Consider the following 23,013-nt stretch of genomic DNA (forward strand, 5'->3'; position numbering starts at 1 on the left):
TCTGCAGAGAGTAGTACGAACAGCACAGTCCATCACCGGGGTTCAGCTCCCCAACCTGCTGGACTTATACACCAGCCGCTGCCTGAGGAAGTCCAGAATGATCATGAAGGACCCCTCCCATCCTAGCAGGACCCCTCCCATCCTAGCAGGACTCCTCCCATCCTAGCAGGACCCCTCCCATCCTAGCAGGACCCCTCCCATCCTAGCAGGACTCCTCCCATCCTAGCAGGACTCCTCCCATCCTAGCAGGACTCCTCCCATCCTAGCCACTGTCTGTTCTCTCAGCTGCCGAGTGGTAGGAGGCTCAGAAGCTTTAAAGCCAGAACCAGTGGGCTCAGAGACAGCTTCTTCCCCCATGCCACCAGGCTCCTGAACAGCCAGTAATCTCAGCTCTGACCAACCCACACCCTCCATTACATGCATGAGCACCAAAGCACTTTATTTCACACTGCACCTCTGCACTGCTGGACTATTGGACTTAATAATACCAACCCGAGACAATACCCCACCCCTGCGCTCCCATATACTCACTCCATACCTTAATAATACCAACCCGAGACAATACTCTAGCCCTGCGCTCCCATATACTCACTCCATACCTTGCTCTGACATCAATACAGCATCATACTCACTGGGATTACAGGCACCTCTATACAACAGTATAATCTCCATAACCTGTTACATTCATCTCCATTTTCTGTGCAATATCACATGTATATTTAATATATTGTAGATATCAAAAATTAGAACAATACTTATTTTTATTTTTAAGACATACAGAGTAAGCTTTAAATGTACATAGTTTAAATTGTTTGTAATTTATACATCTTTGTAATATTGTTGCTGCAAATTGTGGAACATGCACACAAGTTTTTCACTCACCGGGGTACCTGTACTCTGGTGATGTGACAATAAATCTGATTTTGATTTGATTTTGATTATGTGGTGCGTGGAGCTCCAGTGAGTGGGTTCAGACTGAATGATGCTGTGCTGGAGGAGGCCAAGTTCTTTTACAACTGTTCTCAGATTCTGCTTTGCAAGCACAAAGTGGTTGAAATGTTTATCAATGTTCTTTAGCTTGGCATTAATGTCCAAATGACGTTAAAATTCAAATAAAATGTCTGTGTGGTAGTTTTAGAAGTGAGCAAAAAACTGAAAAGTGCACTGAAAACAGAGAATCAAGCAAAAACAAACGTGTGCTTAAAACAGTGAAACAAACACACGTAACTGTGTGATTCTTGTTTCTCTGCTCTCACTGTCACTGGTTTTGCTCGGTTGTTTTGCTCAGTGTGTCTTACTTGCTCGATTGAACCTCATCTTTGCTCTCTTGTATTAAAGACAGTAATCTCACTCCATAGGACTGGAGTAAATTTCAGTCTTTCTCTTTAATGGACAGAAGAAAGCAAATGTACATCACATCAAAACATAAAACACTTTATATATGTTGCAATTTAACCAGCAAAATCACACACAAAATCCTATACTTTGCCCAGTTATGATACTGTATATCAATATGTGGTTGTCTGCTACCATCTACTGGACACATACCGGAACTGCAGGGAAATTTCTGCATAAATGGAAAATACTGGATAAAACAGTAAAATGTAGTAGCAGGTTCTACACTCCATGGTTAACTACTCTGCATGTAATCACAGGACTTTATTTACCCCTAAACCTAGAAATGCAGAGAAGACAACATCTGTGTGAGGCAAGAAAAAGAGGAGGGAGAGAGAGAGAGAGAGAGAGAGATTTTGTTCTCCAGTTGTGTGTGTAGAGGAGTGTGTGTTTCCATGGAGACGCAGGTGTTGCTCCAGTACACAGGAGGTTATTCTAGCTCACACACACACACTGAGGAGTCAGAACCCCAAACCCAAAATCCTGCATAGAGGGGCTCAGTGAATGTGGAGTGGAATGTGTGTAAGTGTGTGAGTGTGTGTGTGTGAGAGGAGACGCTGTAGAAGGACAGAGTGCCGGCCGGCCAGTCCAGATACACTCCTACTCTGTTGGAGCTGGAGGGGGCAGAGATGTCAGTGCAGTTATTATTGTGACAGACAGAGTATCTGTTATTATAGCAGCGCAGCTTCCAGGACTTTATATTCCATCCAAACCCACAGTCACCACTGACTCCTTTCCTGCTGATTCCTTTATATGTCACTGCTATACCAGCATCTCCACTACACTCAACCTCCCAGTAACAGCGTCCAGTCAGACTCTCTCTACACATCACCTGAAACCAGTAATCAAATCTCTCTGGATGATCAGGATACGTCTGCTGCTCCTCCACATACGTCACCTTTCTGTTCCCCTTAGACAGAGAGAGACGTGTGTGTGCTGTGTTTGGGTTCAGTGTGAGCTCACACGCATCTGCACACAAGAAGAGACATTAGAGGAGACCACACAAATACTGTGTGAGTGTGTGTGTGTGTGTGTGTGTGTGTGTGTGTGTGTGTGTGTGTGTGTGTGAGTGTGAGTGTGTATGTGTGTGTGTGTGTGTATATATACATGTTGGTTATATTTTCTGTGTGTGTGTGTGTGTGTGTGTGTGAGTGTGAGTGTGTGTGTGTGTATCTGTGTGTGTGTGTGTGTGTGTATATATATATACATGTTGGTTATATTTTCTGTGTGTGTGTGTGTGTGTGTGTGTGTGTGTGTGTATATCTGTGTGTGTGTGTGTGTGTGTGTGTGTGTGTGTGTGTGTGTTTGTATATATATCTGTGTATATCTGTGTATATTAACTGCTTACATTTTCTTAGTCCTGGTTTGAGACTGATCTTCCCTGCATGATCCACCCTAAAGAACACACACACACACACACACACACACACACACACACACACACACACACACACACACACACACACACACACACACACACACAGTTATTTTTTATTCTGAAGGCTCTGTCCTGAGAGAAATATAGAAATAGAGGAAGAAAGCTCTATTTCTCACACACACACATGCACCTAGATAACTGAAACTGTCTGTCCACACACACACACACACACACACACACACACACACACACACACACACACACACACACCTCTATAGGGTCTAGACTTCACAGATTACATTCACTGCCTTGTGTGTGGAGTCAAAACCTTTAAAGAATATTCCAGGATCAATAATTAAGTATACTGATTGGCTACTGATAAAAGTAGGTGTGTCTGGGGCGCAGCTCTCTGTCCTGCAGCAAACTTTAAGGCAACCAATTAAAGAGCTTCTCCAGATCACAGATCACGTGCTTGACAAAAGTTTAAGGACCTACATAGACACCCATTAGTCCAGCGCCCCACACACAGGAAGTATACGGTACACATGTAATGTCACAGACATTCAGTGGACAAAAGGAGAAGGTGAGACTCCACTTCGAACTGAGAGACTCCACGGACCCGGCAATTCGAGCTGCCAACCCTCAGATTCGCACTGGACGGAAGTGGAATGCATCCCAAGCAGTTGACCATGCAGTGGAACGGCTGAAGCACCAGGAGATCGTTGGTGCTACACAGTTGGGCAGATCTGGTCTGGGATGGGCAGTAGCACCAAAGAGCTGGTCCAAAGCGACCAGGAAGGAGAGGAAGGATCTTGTGATCTCTGAAGTTGCCAAGATGGAGGAGGAAACATACAAGATTACAGCAGTGAGCCAGCAACAGCAAGGCAGATGGACTACTTGGGAGGCTGTGCTAAACAGAACCATCAGAACCTGAAAACTCTGGGTGTCACAGGCCCTAACAGGAAGTGAGCTATTCGAGACCTTGCAGAGGAGGGTGAGGAAGGGAGCTTCTGGCTGTGGCTCAGAAGGAAGGATGGCACATGGGGGAAAGAAGCTCTTGAGGGAGACGTCCTGGTATGTGGTCAGTACTTGTGCTTGAGTCAGGGAGACGGACGTCCCTGACATGCACAGTCCCCTGCGACTCATTCCACATACAACAATAATAACGCTGGGGTCAGAGAGTGGGGTGAATACAGATCCTTCAGCAGGCTGCAGGGGGCGGCAGGGAGACGTCCCTGTCGCTGCTCCACCACCCAGAGATGTTCTGGGGGATAATGGAGTGAAACATCAGTGAAGGGTGCCCCCCCCCCCCCCCCCCCCCCCCCCAGCTGACGACCCTGCAGCCCACACAATGGCACCATCGGAGGTGCGTCAGGCAGCAATGCCAAGCAGGTGTAACCACCTGTGCTTACATCTAGATAGAATTATTGATCTTTTTTTAAATGTACGATAATTGCCAGTATTACTAGTTTCATAATACTTTTGCAATATATAATTTACATAAGTTCATATGTCTAAGTAACATTTTTTCTCTGGATAATTTGATGAGGGCGGCACCCCAGCGCCCCCTACTGACGAGCTGCCACTGGTGTCATGTATGATACTGTATGTATTTTAGGAATAAGACCATGTGTGTGTCATGTGTGCTGTTTCTATGTATGACACTGTTCTTCTCACATTTGGAGTGTGTTTTCACACACAGGGTGTTTAAGGGGATTCCTACATACCTGAGTGTGTCCAGTCTGCAGTGGGGATCCTCCAGTCTAGCAGAGAGGAGCTTCACTCCTGAGTCTCCTGGGTGGTTGTAAGTCAGATCCAGTTCTTTCAGGTGTGAGGGGTTTGAACTCAGAGCTGAAGCCAGAGAAGAACATCCTTCCTCTGTGACCAAACAACCAGACAATCTGCAGAATGGAGGGGAAAAGAGGGAGAGAGACAGTGAGAGAGATACATTCGCAGAGAAGCCAGTTTGGGGCACTAGAGAGGCCATTAACTGTAGTGAAGGATTCACCCTGTGCTTTATAATAAACTACTGTCATGGTGAGGTCTCATATCCATTCCTCAACTATGATCCTACACCACCAAACACCCTCCACAATATTAAACCTAATAATCTGTGACAGAAATTACTGATTATTGACTAATCATCATTGATTAGATCATGTTTAGTTATTATAAGAGATCATTATGAACTTTATGATGTCCATTCTGACTAAGCAGAAGGACTACAATAATGAAGTAGTGTGTTTCAGTATAATCATGTACTTATGTTTAGTTCATATTATGCATGTGTGCTATACTGTGACCCAGGTCAGGGAGAGTGCTGAGGGTAAGAGCACTCTGTTAACTGGTAGTCACTAGGCTACTAGTCTTGGGTCATTTAGCTTTCTCTGTGTTGAACTGATACATCAGTTGCTTCCGCTAACTCTAGGGAAGTCCATATTAGGAGATACACACATGTTAGACAAAGTAGCCTGCTGGACGCTTATGTTTTGGAACACGCTGTGCTAAAGATAACCTGCTTGTTAGAACTGCTGAATTGTGTTTAAGATTGTATATAAGCAGGGGGAGTGCCCCCCTGCCTTCAGAGTTGTCATGCTTGAATGAGACTCTCATGTCTGTGTCTGTCTTGTGTCTTTGTCTTATTTATATATATATTTATATTTTTGTAATAAATGAATCATTTAACCACGTCTGAGTCCTCATCCATTTACTAGAAAATTTCCATGACAATTTGGCGTCACGAACAGGATCGGCGAGAGGCACACGGAAAGGCGGTGACTGATCTTCGAGGACGCTCCCCAGGGGATGAGACGAAAACCGCAGTAAGTGGGAATTTTCGGTTTCATTTTTAGTTTATAAAATTCGAGGATTTTTCTTTTTTTGAGTGTTAAATATCCGTCAGTGTCCGCCCTCCGGATGATCTCTGTTATACGATAGGGATATAGTGAGATATCGCCTACAGAAAGTCTATAAGATGGGGGTATAACGGTATCGCCCATGCGAGATAGGACTTAGTCTAGCACTCGTCAGTCTGGCCAGAGATCCATCTAAATTTTGAGGACCTTTTTTGACATGTTTAATTGATTTGGGATGTTTTTTTGGACCTTCCACACAAAAAAAAAAGTGTGAAGGGTCATCTCTGGGATTATCTAGAATTATGGGTAAACATCATTTGGGTAAAATGGGTAAAATACATAGTAAGAGTAAAGCATCGGGGGCTCATAGTATAATTATAATAATAATAATTATAAGTGTAAATTACCAAATTACCAGAGATTATTTAGAAGATGTAACTCAACATGTGGGTTTTTGGGCTAAGCATTATGGGTTTGGTTCAAAGGGAACATTGAGTGTAGACTATCTGCGCCGACTAGTTGAGAGAGTAAAAATAGAGCCCAAGGTCGCAGATAGAGAAAAACGCGCAAGTATTTTGTTAAACATAAAGCGGATATGGAAGAAAAAGCAAAATGTTGGCTTGAAGAAGCTGAGAAAAGGCAAGCACGACAGGTAGGGATTAAAAAGTGTACTAACAAAGTCTCTCAGTGTGTTGTTGTAGCCGACTCAGACCTCGACGCTGCCCCGCCGAGATCTGCGCCAGCCATCCCGGCTCAGCAACTGCGCCACGCTCAGATGCACCCACAGCCGCTACCCCTGCCTCCCGCACCTCCACCACCAGTTCCAGCGCCACCAGCTCTGGCGCCACCACGACAGCAAACTCTGTCTGCCACACTTGCACTGCGAGCTCCAGTGCCATCAGTATCACAACCACAACCTCTGCCTCCTTCACTCCCACCTACCCAACAGCTGCCGCTGCACCCAGGGCCGCTAGTCCCGTATGATGACGTCCGCCAGGCGATGGAATGCGCCAGCCGGATGATGGGAAGCGCCACCTGCCCAACGCCACCACCACCCCCGCCGCCCGCAGCCACCACCACCCCCGCTGCCAGCTTCACCCATGGCAGCACACGCAAGAAGCCGTGCCACAGAAAGAAAGGGTCAGGTGATGCTTGAACTGACCACCCCAGGGTGCGCAACGACCTTCCCAATGGTCAGGGTCGCAGGCCCTGAAGGAGCCATCATGGTCCACTGTCACTGGACAGGAGATGACATCATGAAGGTGGCGGTGGGCCTGGGTAAACTGACAGAGATGGGAGGTAAGCGCTTCGGCGAAGAACTAACAGCTTTTGTTCAGTCTTGTCATCCAGTCAAACAAGATAGACCGAGACCGAACACCGGAAGACGTCCGACTCCACAACACTGAGTGGGAACTGCCAGCAGCTGGACAGGAGGATCCAAACAGGCCCTACAGAGAGATTGTAGGACGCCTGGTCGCAAGGCTGGAAGCTGCAAACCTAGCCACTATCAACATGTCCAAAATAGCTGCATGTAAACAAGAAGATGGAGAACCTGTCAGCAACTTCCTCGTGAGACTGACCAGAGTTCACACTGAGTTCATGCTTGAATGAGACTCTCATGTCTGTGTCTGTCTTGTGTCTTTGTCTTATTTATTTATTATATATATATTTTAAAGTAAATTGACATTTTAAAAGTACATAAATATTTATTAAAATATTTATATATTAAATATATTAAAACTCTGTAATGACACCATACTTCACTGTTTCCATTCCAGATTAAATTGACAGAAAACTCACCTGAGAATCTCCAGTTTACAGTTTGAACTCTTCAGTCCAGCACAGAACCGCTCCACTCCTGAATCTTTTAGGTCATTATTATTAATTTCCAGCTCTTTCAGTGAGTTTTCTGTTTGTAGAACTGATGTGAGAGATTTGCAAGACTCCTCAGTGAGACCACAGAGAGACAGTCTGTAAAGGAGTAAATACAGTACAAAATGCAGATCAATCAGATGATGCTGGATTCCAGAATCTGAACTGCTGATTGAATTATCCTCTGTATCTGTCATGCAGCTCAACCCTGGAGACTGCAACTCCCAGAATGCCCCACGTTGTCTGACCCGTTCCTCCTTCCCTCAGTACTAGTTCACACCTGGTTCTCATCATGGGCTATTATATATATCAGAACACTCACTAAACTCTTTGTGAAGTTTTGCCAACATTTTGAAAGCATACCAAGAGTTTTTCCTACATTTTATTCTCTTCGTGGTTCGACCCAGTTTGTCTAGTTCACTGCTCTCCTGGATTCTTCCTTTTTGTACCTGTCTGTTTTTTCTTCTTTTTGTGTATATCTGACCTGGACTGCTTTTTTGACATTGACTTTGGATTACGTCTGGATCTCTCTGCCCCGTTGTTTCCTCCATTTACTTCAATAAACAAAGTGTGTTTCAGTCTGTGTGCGTTTGTGACTAATATGAACCCTGCATCACAGTATCTTGTAAAATAGGATGAAATTAATTGCATTAACAGATTAAAAAGTATCAAAGCAGAGGCCAGTAACTGTAGTGGAGGCTTCACTTTGTGCTTTATAATAAACTACCGACATGGTGAGGTTTCGTATCCATTCCTCACATATGACCCTACACCACCAAACACCCTCCACAATATTAAACCTAATAATCCTAACCTGTTTAGCTCTGAACTTTGATATAATGTTGTCACATGTGTGTGCACAAGCACTGAAAAGGTGGATTTTCATCACATGTCATTTTATTATTGGGGTATTTGTCATATGTGTAAATGAAATTAAAAGATATTGCTACATCTTTCACGGTACTGTGGATGTGGACGTCTGAATTTGGAACATTAATAAGACACTTGGGGCAGAGCTGTTTTACAGGATGTGTTTTTCTGCAGGGTCTATGTAGGAGTGTGTGTGTGTGTGTTTGTGTGAATGTGTGTGTGTTCAGCTCTGTGTATGAGTGTGTGTTTTTCCATAAATACCCACATACATGTGGACAAGGACTCATCCGAGTCTGTTTAGAGTGTTACATTTCTCTTCTAGGAGATTCTGGAAATCTGATAATGTATCACAATGTTTTCTTTCTCTCCACAATGTGGTCATTTAATTAAATTTAGTTTATGTAGTTAATTTGAACTGAAAATATTTCGAATTAATAAAGAAAGAAAACCTCATAAAATAAAGTGTGAAATTGTCTGGCATTGCCTTGTGGTAGGATTTTTTATAGTGTACTCAAAGGAAGTTTATTATTTTTAAAAGGAAATTGACTTTTTAAAAGGACATGAATCTTTATCTTATCTTAATATTTATTAAAACTCTATAGTGTCATCACACTTTACTGTTTCCATTCCAGATTAAATTGACTCACCTGAGAATCTCCAGTATACAGTTTGAACTCTTCAGTCCAGCACAGAGCTGCTCCACTCCTGAATCTTTTAGGTCATTATTAATAATCTCCAGCTCTTTCAGTGAGTTTTCTGTTTGTAGAACTGATGTGAGAGATTTGCAAGACTCCTCAGTGAGATGACAGACAGGCAGTCTGTAAAGGAGTAAATAGTACAAAACAGTACAAAATGTAGATCAATCAGATGATGCTGGTTTACAGAATCTGAACTGCTGATTAAATTATCCTCTGTATCTGTCATGCAGCTCAACCCTGGAGACTGCAACTTCCAGAATGCCCCACGTTGTCTGACCCGTTCCTCCTTCCCTCAGTAATAGTTCACACCTGGTTCTCATCATAGGCTACTATATATATCAGGACACTCACTAAACTTTTTGTGTAGTATTGCCGACATTTTGAAAGCATACCAAGAGTTTTTCCTGCATTCTATTCTCTTTGTGGTTCAACCCAGTTTGTCTAGTTCACTGCTCTCCTGGATTCTCCCTTTTTGTACCTCTGTCTGTTTTTTCTTCTTTTTGTGTGTACCTGACCTGAACTGCTTTTTTGACATTGACTTTGGATTACGTCTGGATCCCTCTGCCCAATTGTTTCCTCCATTTACTTCAATAAACAAAGTGTGTTTAAGTCTGTGTGCATCTGTGACTAATATGTACCCCACATCACAGTATCTTGTAAAATAGGATGTGTCACGGTACGATCCCAGAACCCTTCCTTTGGGCGTGTGTTTCTGTCGTCTACGTCTGCTCGTCTGCGTCTGTGTATCTCCGTGGGTGCGGTTACGTCTTGTGATTATCCGTCTATCCTGTGGCTCATCTCGTCATCACGTGGGGTTGAGGTGGTTTGTCTACTGAATCTGCGTTCGCGCAGTGTCCTGTGCTCGTCGTTGTCTGAATCGTACATGTGAGTGTGTGTCTACATGTTATACGTGCGCTATCTGTGCTATATATGTAGGTGATTAAACGTGACGTTGGAAGAAACGGAAAGGATTCTTGTCTCGTCTGTCGCCTCGCCCCAGCGTCACAGGATGAAATTAATTGCATTAACAGATTAAAAATTATCAAAGCAGAGGCCAGTAACTGTAATGGAGGCTTCACCCTGTGCTTTATAATAAACTACTGACATGGTGAGGTCTCATATCCATTCCTCACATATTATACTACACCACCAAACACCCTCCATAATATTAAACATAATAATTCCAACCTGTTTAGCTCTGAACTTTGATATACAGGCATGAAAATCTGTCACCTTTCGGCGAAATTCGCCGTTTTGAAGTTGAAAAGGGTGACCTACGTGAATCGTGTAGATCCGATGAGTTTTTTGTTGGGGGGGGGGTCGGGAGATTATATGTATATATTTTAATTATCATTGACTCATTAAGCAAACAGAGCACTTCCGAAATCGGCAATTTCAATGACACAGTGGCCAGCAGTTTCCGCCCTGAACCATCATAGAGGCCAAATAGCGTTTCAATCATACCAACGTTCTTCATTCATGTTATTCATTTACTGCTAAGCGGGACGAGAAGCAGGACCTAGTGCTACACCGCGGACAAGTCAGAAGAGCGTACATTTACCACTACATTTACCAGATCGTACATTTACCACTATATTTACCAGATCGTACATTTACCAGATCGTACATTTCCCAGTGGATTTAATTGGGTTATTAATGGTTTCAATCGTTTTCATATTTTGCGGTAAAACAAAGTTACTGCCGTTATTGCGTTGAATACTGTCAGAGCCACAAGCTCTTGTGATAAATAGGTAGATAGATAGACCTATTAAGTTCGCGTCAACCCCAGTTAGTTAACGGTGATATAAAATAAGAAACGAGATTTTTTTTCTAGTGTGTCTGTAGTTGTAACTGGTGAATCCAGGGATGGGTGAGGATAACATTCGCGCCAGGGCTGAAAAGGTTGAAGATGAAGTTGTAAACTCTTGTCGTTTGAGTCTACCCTGTGCTTTAGCCCATGTTAGAAAATAAAAACACGTGAACCTGGTGTTTTTACACTCATTTTCGCCGCTGATGTTATTTATTGGTTCATTAAGACGTAATGGTTTTGACTGAGCCATCTGGAATGGCGAAAGCGGCCTCTCGCGTTTAAGGATCAGGCTCCATACATTGAATCCATTGACAAGACAGTCAAAAAAAATTTTTACTATATTTTACGGAGCCCGTAAGGTGACATCATGTAAAAAAATAATAACGTGTGGCCACGACTTACTAACGCGTGGGAACGAGATACTAATGTCGCCTTTCACACGCGGCAACAAAGTTTATTTTTTCACAGCAAAGCATGCAGATCCCAGGGATGTTCGCGAACTGACTGCCCAAGGAAGGTAAACCTGGCTTTATATAAAGTAATACTTAATTATCTTGTTCGTACGCGTTAATTATCTCGTTCGCATGCGTTAGTAAGTCGTGGCTACACGTTATTATATTTTTTACATGATGTCACCTTACGGGCTTCGTAATATTTGGCATCACCTGTCGCTGTATCCCCGTACACCAGCAGCCAACCCCCCCCCCCCTCCCGTCGCCGTATACCCATGACGTCACATGTCAACGCCCCGTATCCCCATGACGTCACATGCCCCGCCCCCCAGTCTTCTCACCTTTTTAACCCCTGACCCATTTTCATGCCTGGATATAATGTAGTCAAATGTGTGTGCACAAGCACTGAAAAGGTGGATTTTCATCACATGTCATTTTAATATTTGGGTATTTGTCATATGTGTAAATGAAATTTAAAGATGTTGCCACACTTTCTTTCACAGTACTGTTGATGTGGATGTCTGGATTTGGAACATAAATGAGACACTTGGGGCAGAGCTGTTTTACAAGCTGTGTTTCTGCAGGATCCATGTAGGAGTGTGAGTGTGTTTGTGTGTGTGTGTGTGTGTGTGTGTGTGTGTGTGTGTGTGTGTGTGTGTGTGCGTGTGCGTGTGTGTGTGTGTGTGTTCATGTAGATAATTTTAACAGAAAATATTTGGAAATAATTGAGGAAGAAAACTTCATAAAATACAAATAAAGTATGAAATTGTCTTGCATTGCATTGTGTGGTCATATAATTGAATACATTACTCAAAGGAAGTTTATTATTTCAAGAAGGAAATTGACTTCTTAAAAGGACATAAATCTTTGTCTTATCTTAATATTTGTCATGGTAGGCCGGCCCAGATCGATGTTCATTTTTTATATTGGGGTATTTGTCATATGTGTATGTGAAATTAAAATATATTACCACAAGAAAAGTGTCCTGATAAATAACCTTATCAAGTGGTGTCAGTATCTTGTGAAATTGTTCTTGGGTCTCTCTATGTTGGGTCTCTCTCACATTTTCTCTTTCTCCTTAATGTAGGTTCTAAAGTCTTCTCTATCAAATCTTCTTTCTCTTTTTAATGTGGGGTCACTCTACCTTTCTCTCTCTAATGTTCTCTCACTCTTCTTTTCATTTTCATAGACCTTCTGAGTCAAGAACACCCAGTGCTACATCCACTGTTAATCTCTGAATGAAAATACTCACATGGCTTTTCTGGATGCTTTGACCACTGGCAGCAGTCTCAGTAGACATTCATTTAATGGAACATTGCTCAGGTCAAACTCATCCCGCTCCTCTTCTGAGTTCAGCAACACAAACACCAGAGCTGACCACTGAGCAGGAGAGAGCCTGGCTCCATGGAGACGAGTGTCACCTCCTCTGCTCAGGTATGTTTGGACTTCCTGTACTAGAGAATGATCATTCAGTTCATTCAGACAGTGGAACAGATTGATGAATTTCTCTGGAGAGGGATTTTCCCTGATTTTCTCCTTGATGTACTCGACTGTTTCCTCTTTGCTTTGAGAGCTGCTTCCTGTCTGTGTCAGTAGTTCTCGTAAGAGAGTCTGATTGGACTCCAGTGAGAGACCCAGAAGGAAGCGGAGGAAAAGGTCCAGGTGTCCATTCTGACTCTGTAAGGCCTTGTCCACTGTACTGTTGAGGAAGTCACACAATGTGTTTTGTCTGTCTGTGTGTTTTGGTTGTTGCTGTTTCAGCACATTTGTGTTGGTGGAGATGAAGGTAATAAACACATATAAAGCAGCCAGAAACTCCTGAACACTCAGATGTACAAAGCTGAACACCTTCCCCAGCTGTAGACCAAACTCCTCTCTGAAGATCTGAGTGCACATTCCTGAATACACTGACATTTCTCTTACATCAATGCCACTGTTTCTCAGGTCATCCTCGTAGAAGATCAGGTTGCCTTTATCCAGCTGTTGGAAAGCCAGTTTTCCCAGTGCCAAAACATGTTTTCTAGGTTGTTGAGGGTCAGTGTCACTTTTCTGATCATATTTTTGGTCCTTGTGTTTTATGTGAAAGATCAGGAAGTGTGTGAACATCTGTGTCAGAGTCTTGGGGATCTCTGCACTCTCTGCTTCACCCAACATCCTCTCTAGAACAGTGGCTGCAATCCAACAGAAGACTGGAATGTGGCACATGATGTAGAGACTTCTTGATGACTTCATGTGTGAGATGATTCTGTTGGACAGACTCTGGTCTCTGATTCTCTTCCTGAAGTACTCCTCTTTCTGAGGGCCACTGAACCCTCGTACCTCTGTTACCTGGTCAACACTCTCAGGAGGGATCTGATTGGCTGCTGCTGGTCGAGAGGTTATCCAGAGGAGAGCAGAGGGAAGCAGATTCCCCTTGATGAGGTTTGTCAGCAGCACATCCACTGAGGTCGACTCTGTTACATCCCACAAGCTCTCATTGTTCTGGAAATCTAGAGGAAGACGACACTCATCCAGACCATCAAAGATTAACAGAATTTTGTAGTATGTATAGTGAGTTGGTTTTAATTCACATGTTTCTGGAAAAAAGCAATGAAGAAGCTGCACCAGACTGAGCTTTTTCTCCTTCATCAAATTCAGCTCCCTAAAAGGAAGTGGAAATATGAAAAGAACATCCTGATTTACATTTCCTTCAGACCAGTCCAGTATGAACTTCTGCACTGAGACTGTTTTACCAATTCCAGCCACTCCTTTAGTCAGCACAGTTCTGATGGCGTTGTCTTGTCCTGTTAAGGGTCTAAAGATGTCACTGCATTTGATGGGTGTCTCCTGTGTTGCTGGTCTCCTGGATGCTGTCTCAATCTGTCTCACCTCATGTTCATTATTCACCTCTCCACTCCCTCCCTCTGTGATGTAGAGCTCTGTGTAGATCTCATTCAGAAGTGTTGTGGTTTCATGCTGTGAGATTCCTTCATTAATTTTCTGACATTTTTCCCTCAGTTTGGATTTGAGTTTTCTGTAGCAAGCAGGGGCCAGTTCTGATAAAGAGGAAGACAAGAGCACACATGTTAATGTCTTTAGGTTCAATCATAACAGACTCATCACAGGAAATACAAGAAAAGACATAATTATGAATAGATATTTAGTCCCCATATATTGGCCATAATACATTCAGGAAATTGAAATACTGTAAGTGTTAAATTAGAGGTAGGTTAGAGTGTCTGGGTATCAATATTGACATTGAGAACACATGCATTGATGGAGGAAGCCATTACACCAGCTGAAGTTCCACCACACACACTGGTAACTGTCACCTGACTGAGGAGACCTACAACTAGCAGACTGGACATCTGAGAGACAATGGAGGGAAATAGAAAACACACCTGTGTATGACATAATGAGACAGTGACCTGTGGTCAAATCTGATTGGCTCAGTTCTAAAGAATAACAACGTATCCTCAAAACTTCAACATTCACATGACAACAGAGATAAATGTTGGAGAGCAGTGGCGTGCACACATAGACATCAGGTGGTGCTAAAGCACCACCAAGTCTGCACTTTATTAACAAAAATGCCCTTTTGAAACTTCGATTTTTTATTATTATTATCATTTTACTGAGGTCGATTTGATGTGATCTTTTGAAAAACTGAGCGATTAAAATCAATGCCCTGAAATGAGCCAACACCTCGCACACACCCGACCTCTCTCTTCCTTTAACACCAGACGCGCTGCAGCAGCAGTTCAGTTCAGCGAGTGGAAGGAAGCATCTTCAGCACAGCACTCACGGTCACAGATAGACTTCTTCTCCCGTGCCCCACCAGCCAGGTCACATACACATCAAATAAAATCGTACCGTTTGCCCTCTAAGCCCAACGTGAAATCATTTTCTTGTGTTGTAAAATGTCTCATACAGCACTAAACTACTAAGCATTTTTAGCCGACTGGTCACCCGATAAACTAATCGCTCTAGCCCAAATCAATGATAGATAACGCAAGGACGACCACATACAAATAATTAAGGTAGAGTTTGCAAATCCATGTGTTAAGCTGAACGTTTTCTGTTGTCTAGGTTTTGTTAGGCAACATAAATTAACACATTCGTTTGCGTGTGAAAACCTGTGAAAAATGCCCATCTGCATTCATGTAATGACAACACTCAGTAGCCTATAACTCCTACTTTTTGGTCTTTTTACTGTCTTAATTGTAGGCCTATGTTGATTTAATAATTGCTAAATATATGCAAAAAGGCCTGCAGACAGTGGAGGATAAACAGAAGTTAAATGAAGGACTTAACAATGACTGTATATAGTTAATATTGGAAATGGATTTTATCAGTTGGCGGTGTGACTTTTTTTCCATTGAAAACTCAAGTTTAGAGAATGTTACAAAAATAAAAGTCAAGTTTCATTCAACATGCACTTGTAATTTTTTAATAATAAAGTGTTCCACGTGCGCTAAAAAGTGCCCCCCCCCCCGAGCACTTGCCCCCCAAAATGTCTGTGCATGCCACTGTTGGAGAGTCTTGAGTCTGCACCTGAGCAGACTACACTGAAGGGAGGTCAACTGAGGACAGACCAACACTGATTTAAGATCCTCATTGTGAACTGAGATTCACCAACAGTGTCCTCCCTCTGAAGTAATAAAGTGATGTTATCATGTCATGACCCAGAGCTCTTACTGGTCTGTAGTGTGTTAGCGAGGTCTGTCTGGTTCATGTTCCTCAGGACGTGCAGTGTGATCTTCATCGCCCCCTCTCTGACACTGCTCTGATCCTCCTCATCCTCCACCTGTCTCTCAGTGCATGCTGGGTAATCTGGACTCAGTAGATTCTTGAATCTCTTCAGCTCATTTTTCACCAGAGAGATGATTTTGTGCTCCAGCTCCTGAATAAACAGTATCAGTAAAACTACAGTGTTACAGACAGATGATTATAACACAGGATAATCCATTAAACATAAGAGAGGACTGAACTGAGAGGGACTGGGTGGTCCTGTGGACATTACGGTTTATTACAAAAGTTTAAGTACAAAAGTCTAATATATATATAAAATATAATAAATATAAAGTTTCAATTGTAGGTAGTTTTATAAAGTTTTATAAATGATCTGTGATGTAAACACTAATGATAAGACCCTTCTCCCACACACACTATAAACACAATCCACATACACAGAATACAACCACAGAGCTCAAGCAAGACAGAACATAATACAATATCTCCCAATACAAGAACCACCACAGAACAAGAGAATTAACAAAGCTTAAATAGGACAGACTAACAAGAGAAGGGACAGAGATTAAATAGGACAGACTAACAAGAGAATCAACAGAGCTTAAATAGGACAGACTAACAAGAGAAGTCAACTGTGAAGAGGTGGGACTGATAATCACAGGGTGGAGTTACTGAATGGAAGGAGGGACAGACAGGCATGAAAAACACATGGGAAGTATAAACAGGGAAAGGCTGGGCGGGGCTAGAGGGACCAAACAGGCAGATTGACAGGAGAGGGTGGAGCTCAGCATGACACCCCACACACACACACACACACACAAACACACACACACACACACACACACACACACACACACACACACACACACACACACATACGGACAAATACGCACCTTGAATACTGACTCCAGTTTGTCTTTAGAAATATTTACAGGTTTCTTTTGGGCACTGTGGTCAAACAGAACAACAACTTTAATGGAAAATCTACATTTTATAGACTTGAATACATGTTACATTCGTGAACATGTTACATTCATAAATACATGTTACATTAATGCTACTTATATTGTAGTTTACACTTTTGACACTAGAGGGCACAATTCATCATCCTCCTTCTACCCCGTTCATCGCTGGTCAGTTTAAGATCACAGCAGCACCACTTTATATATATATATATATATATATATATATATATATATATATATATATATATATATATATATATATATATATATATATAGGTTTATTCATATATATCAGAACACAAAACATTTAATAGAAAAGTGTTTTTTCTGTGTAATAAATCATTTACATAAAGAGTTTGGAAGTTAGTTGGGAAACATTTTGGAACTCAGCCAAGAATATTAAAAATGAATGAAACTATTAATAATGAAAACTTGAGGAGCTCCACAAAGTTCCATTGATAATGTACAGACTGGTGGAAAGACCTGGAGAATTTAGACATAACATGAACACTGGCAGATAATGAAAGGGCCTCTACATGCTGCTGGATGAACTGTGGATGTAGGATGACACTGTAAAAGGCCTCATTTGATAAAGGTCCAGATGAGGGGATCTTTAAACAGATAGAACGTTTACATTTGGACCTAATACATATATAATGAATGTGTATATGAATATGAATGACTGGGGTGTGAAGTCATGATGGACATTATGGTGGTAGAATCTAAAGCAGATATGTAAATAGAGTAGGAGGGGCAATGTGTATCTGATTAGAATATGTCACGGTAGGCTGGTCTGGCTCCTCAGGGGATCCGCCCACTTCACAACACTCCACCTCCCGTTCACTCCATAGATCACAAGCCCCGCCTACTGATCAGTTCTCTTCATTCCTGCACCTGTCACTCATTTCCAGTCGCCCTCTTTATCCGTTAAAGGCCAAGATTGAGTGACTCTCTTCAGAGTTCAGAGCGCTATCCGCTCCTCTGATCCCTTGAATTTAAACTGCATTTAACTGCTTTGAGTTGTGCTGTGTCTATGATGGAAATGGACATTAAAGTCGACCCAGCACCACCTCCTGTGTCTGCTGCATCTGTCACCTCGTTACAGAATATACCGTATGAATAAACATTAGTGCTCCTCTGAGCCCTGGAGACTTTCATGTTGGGGAGAGACTCAACTGTACACCAACGTTGATCTACAATAAAGTGGGACCTGTCATTCTCATCAAGTGATCTTGGAGACTGTCTTCTTTATTTTTTTATTACTCTGTTCCTTATTTGTTTAAGGATAATTCAGTGGTACTGGCTTTAATGTGGGACTAAGGAACCACAAATATTTACTCCCTCCACACATACACAAGAACTGAGGAGGGAGAGAGAGAGGAAAATGTGGAGAATGAAGACTTAAAATACTTTCAGTCTGATTAAAGAATCTCTGTATGTAATGTGTCACTCACTGTGGGTCAGGGGTCACAGGCCCACTACTGAATGCAGGAGGCTTCATCATGGACCTGTCACTCTTCATAGACACACAGCTGGGTACTGGAGATGATTCACTCTTCATAGACACACAGCTGGGTACTGGAGATGATTCACTCTTCATAGACACACAGCTGGATAGTGGAGATGCTGCTCTCTTCACCCTGATGAAGATGAGGAAAGTGTTGAGTAATTACATCCTTCACTACATCTCATTCATCCTGAATATTCCCTCTTCCTGTTTCCTCAGATTAAGTGCTGATGTAAAGCTCCTCACTTTGGGTCAGAGGTTCCTCCTCCACTGCTGGAGTTATGAGGCTCCATCTTGGAGTTGTTCCTCTTCACACACACACAGCTGGACACTGGAGATGCTGCTCTCTGCTCCCTGTCAACAGTTCATCATAAAGAGGAGGAGCAGGACACTGAAACACTGATTATAATGAACCTGGTGTCACTGCAGTGTGACTCCGCAACAAAACACAATCCCAGTAACACTACAGGAAAAGGACATTTTAACAGATTTGTTCATTACGTTTTCCAGTTTCTGTAACTGTTGTATAGTGTTGTATATAAATTAAACATTCATTCATTCATATGTACTTGAATGTTTACTTGACTGACATGTTACACTATCACCATCTCTTGGTAACTGGTATCTCTCTTTTTTAGCTAATGTTCCACTTAGATGTTCCAGTTCAGAACGAATAAAGTGTGATTTAAAACCCAAGATATTCCTTTCATCGTGGCAAAATCTGTCTATGTCTATCTGTCAGTGACTAAATGAGTTCAAATTTGGTGAAAATACCAAGCTTGCTTTAGCATACGTCAGTAATCCTTATAGCACAATTACAGCTCGTCCGGTTTCTTTAATTCTGTAGTGTAGACCTCATGGATGTCACGTAGGGCAACGCCCCCTCTCGTAGCTGTCACTCTGGGTTCCCTCATGTCCGTGTTCCCTGCCTGTTTGTCCCGCCCTGCTCGTTTATTTTGATGATTCCTCGTTTGTTACCACGCCCCTGTCCCAGCCAACATGTCCACATGGGCCCCACATGGGATTTAACTGGGCAGTATGGGTTTTATCTGGGCATGGGCTTAGAGTGGGCTTTTTTAAGGGTTCTATTCGGGCCCCAGTTGAGTTACATTTGTGGGCCCCATTGGGGTTATAAATCCCGGCCCCAGTTGGGTTATAGTTGGGACCCACGTGGGCCTGATTTTTAAAACAGCCTAATATTTTAAAAACGGACTTTTAAATACCATTTACAAAACAGACATTTTTACATAGTACACGATTTTATACCTCAGCTCAAGCAAATGATGGTAGAACTGGATATTTCTCTGGCACACAAACAAATAAATTGCATGTTGATATAGTTTAATTTGTGAAGCAGTTATAATAACTAAATTCATTCAAAATATTAAGAAAATTAATGAACCTGCTTCAGATGTATGGAATAAACCATTGCCTCGCCTCCTCTCGTGCGCGCCCGCCCCCAACGAAAGACTAAACGGTCTCCCGCCTGGCCTGACTGAAAGTGAATTTTTATATCCGTTGGAGATATCATTCACTGAGGTAAGAAATTAACTTTTTATCCGGTTTCTCTAATTTGGTTATCAATGTGTAAAAGAACAAATATACAATGAAAGAAAGAAAAATATCTGAGGATATAATGCCTGACGTTATATTTAATTCAAACCTAGCTATGTTAATTTGATAGCTAAAACAACCGTTAGTGTTGAAAGGTAGATCGCAAGCGTTCATTTGTTATGGCTAAGAGGAATAATCTGTGGGGGGAAATATAGTGTTAAAATGTCTATGTTTACACATTTTCGACGTAACCCACCTAGATTTAGTTAATTAATTTTCCTAGATCAGCTAAGCAGGGTACCCGCGGGTCCTTAAAAAGTCTTAAAATGTCTTAAATTTAGTTTTCCATATTCAAGGCCTAAAAATGTCTTAAAATGTCTGGAATTTTATGAGGGGAGGCATTAAATTATTATAAGTGTGTGTTGTTCAGTTGTTCTGGCGCGATGTGAACTTTGCCGAATCTAGCGCTAATGCAGAAAATAACCGCTCCAGGGTCCTAGTGCTAGATTCCTAGCGTTAGAGTATACGGCCTCAACAACGTCAACAATTTTCGTTCGCCAACCCCCCCCCCCCCCCCTCCCCCGGTCAACAATTCTCGTTCGCCACCCCCCCCCCCCCCCCCCCCCGTCAACGATGTGGAACACACCTGCATCCCCGGTAATAGTATTATTTTTTCTTGTGAGAAGTATTAAAAAGGTCTTAAAAGTCATTGAATTTGAGATTTAAAAATGTGCAGATACCCTGGCTAAGACATAAGTGCAAATTTCGATGTTGCTAGGCTAGCTAACCTAAGATAGTGAGTTAACCTATCTTAGCAAACACTAGAACTAAGTGGTCACCTTGGTTAACTAGCTAGCTAGTTATGTTTAGAGAATGTTTGCTTAACGTTTTGGTAGAAAAGATAATTGTCCTGTTAGTTATTAATTAAGTGATAAACCTTTACAGTTAATAGTAAGTCGTGTCCTGGCATTAAATATACCAAACACAGTGGTACCTCGAGATACGAGCTGCTCTATATACGAGCGATCCAAGATACGAGCACCGAGACGAGCAAAATTTCTGTTCGACACCCGAGTGCACGTTCGAGATACGAGCATGAACCGGTCATCACAGCCATTCGCATGTGTGCTTTGCAACGAGTAACACTACGTACGGTGTATACAGTACAGTAATTCAATACTACAAACGTTTGTTTTGCATTATGGCTCCAAAAAAGGCTCTAGTAGTGGAAAGTCCAGTGAGAAGAGAATGATAACTATAGAAACTAAGCAGGAGATTATTCACCTGCATGAGAAAGGCACTCGTGTAGCCGAACTCGCTCGTCTGTTCGGCCGGAGTACATGTCTTTTTTCCACATTTACGCTAGTTTTGTGACTTTTTTAAGGACCGGAACCAATTACAATATTTTACATTGTTAAATTGCTTCCAGAACCGAGCAGTTCGAGATACGAGCACGGGTCTGGAACGGATTAAACTTGTATGTCGAGGTACCACTGTACAAATGACTGCATTTCTAAGGTAGAGCTGTGTAGTATTAATCCCAGTATGAGGGGAAAAACAAATGATTGTAGTCCTAACCTACCATAGACAATCTTGTGTATAGCAGAAAAGAGTATTGTCTTACGGATAAACAGCTACTAATCATTCTTGTAATGGGTCCAAGTTAGATAGCGGTTTTCTCGTTTTGGTGCTCTGTAAAGTAACATGTGGTGGTTGTTTTTGCCTCAGTTTATTCTATTTGAATTTTAAATTTTGTTTTGTAGGTGCCCTAAAACAAAATGCTTATCTTCAGAATTAACTAAAGATGTTGAGAGAGCTGTCTCAAAGTGGTTTACCAATGCTCGTGACCATGATGGAAACCGTGCACTGAGAGCGCAGAGAGACTTTCAAAAAAGGAACGCAGAACAGATGTAAGTAATCAATAGTGAGTTACACGTTTGTGATAATGTGACTATGAAGGCATGTGAAAATCAGTCATTTTTACTTTCCAAAACCCTGACAGCTCCTATAATGGAGTTTTTAAATGTTTTATGTACACCTAACTTGTAAACACATCACTTGGCCTTTGTAAAATCTCCCCCAAGAGGTGATTAAAGTGTTAGACATCAGTGTCTTTGGAAATTTTGAGTAACTGCAGCAGCTCAAATTAGTGAATTGTATAGTATATTTGAAGGAGTACTGGTCAGGATTTTATTATACTGTGCAAACTAGAAGCTGGCAAGAGCCTTCATAGAGTTCTGTACAGTGTATTATGGTCAGGACCCAGGTGGTGCAGAAAATGCATGCCCATTAAACAGGCCTAGTGTGCTAATTCAATAGTACAAACAGGATTTTTATGCTTTACCATGTTTTAGATTCACAGAGAAGGATGTTTATCATTGCTAAAAGTGGTTTAGATAATCTGCAGTGTTACTGTTGTGTGCTTTAATTAATACTGTTGTCTGTCTCTCCCTCCCCTCTTCTCTCTCTCTCTCTCTCTCTACAAGATGTGAAACTACACAACTCAGCAACACACAGTAAAGGATTCTAAAGACTCTTAACATATGTTTTATGGACATTTATGGTTAAAATTGTTAATGAGTTGTCGTTTTCAATAAAACATTTTTATTAGGATTGATCAAGCATTTGTCGTCATTTAAATGTAAGTATTATTATTAGTGGTGGGACTTTAACGCGTTAATTTCGATTAATTAATTACAGGAAAATTAACGCACTAAAAAAATTAACGCATTTAACGCATGAGACACTTTTGCACCGTGAATGTTTCTCAGTGCACGAGTTCCAGACATACAGATTATATGGACGCACAATAAGATGAGCATGATGGAGATGAGTGAAGACCCTACGCTGGTGGATGGGAAATATAAATATAAGAAACGTCCAGATGGAAGTAAAAATAAATATAGTGTTATTTGCATTTTATGTA

General features: G+C 41.9%; 1 protein-coding gene and 1 long non-coding RNA gene across 6 annotated transcripts in view; one reads left to right on the top strand and one right to left on the bottom strand.

The window, feature by feature from the left end:
- Window positions 1–1,361: 1,361 nt before the first annotated feature.
- LOC143502721 (NLR family CARD domain-containing protein 3-like) overlaps window positions 1,362–23,013 on the bottom strand; it is a 36,429-nt gene continuing 14,777 nt past the window's right edge. For 3 of the 5 annotated variants that reach the window (XM_076995406.1, XM_076995407.1, XM_076995408.1), the window contains 10 exons: window positions 18,780–18,887; window positions 18,481–18,666; window positions 16,955–17,009; window positions 16,008–16,212; window positions 12,583–14,365; window positions 9,018–9,188; window positions 7,429–7,599; window positions 4,501–4,674; window positions 2,744–2,790; window positions 1,362–2,364 (listed from right to left, as the gene is read on the bottom strand). In XM_076995406.1, coding sequence (XP_076851521.1) covers window positions 1,826–2,364; window positions 2,744–2,790; window positions 4,501–4,674; window positions 7,429–7,599; window positions 9,018–9,188; window positions 12,583–14,365; window positions 16,008–16,212; window positions 16,955–17,009; window positions 18,481–18,666; window positions 18,780–18,826 — 3,378 coding nt within the window. In that variant the 5' untranslated portion in view covers window positions 18,827–18,887 and the 3' untranslated portion in view covers window positions 1,362–1,825. Of the gene's footprint in view, window positions 2,365–2,743; window positions 2,791–4,500; window positions 4,675–6,719; window positions 7,154–7,428; window positions 7,600–9,017; window positions 9,189–12,582; window positions 14,366–16,007; window positions 16,213–16,954; window positions 17,010–18,480; window positions 18,667–18,779; window positions 18,897–23,013 lie in introns of those variants that run through there. The other 2 variants (XM_076995409.1, XM_076995410.1) reach the window with 2 other exon arrangements.
- LOC143502723 (uncharacterized) lies at window positions 19,976–22,733 on the top strand. The gene is made up of 3 exons (XR_013127127.1): window positions 19,976–20,072; window positions 21,851–21,997; window positions 22,574–22,733. It is a non-coding gene; the product is annotated as an uncharacterized LOC143502723 (long non-coding RNA).

This window comes from Brachyhypopomus gauderio, unplaced genomic scaffold (genome assembly GCF_052324685.1).
Source record: "Brachyhypopomus gauderio isolate BG-103 unplaced genomic scaffold, BGAUD_0.2 sc203, whole genome shotgun sequence".
In the NCBI taxonomy this organism is placed as follows: Eukaryota; Metazoa; Chordata; class Actinopteri; order Gymnotiformes; family Hypopomidae; genus Brachyhypopomus; species Brachyhypopomus gauderio.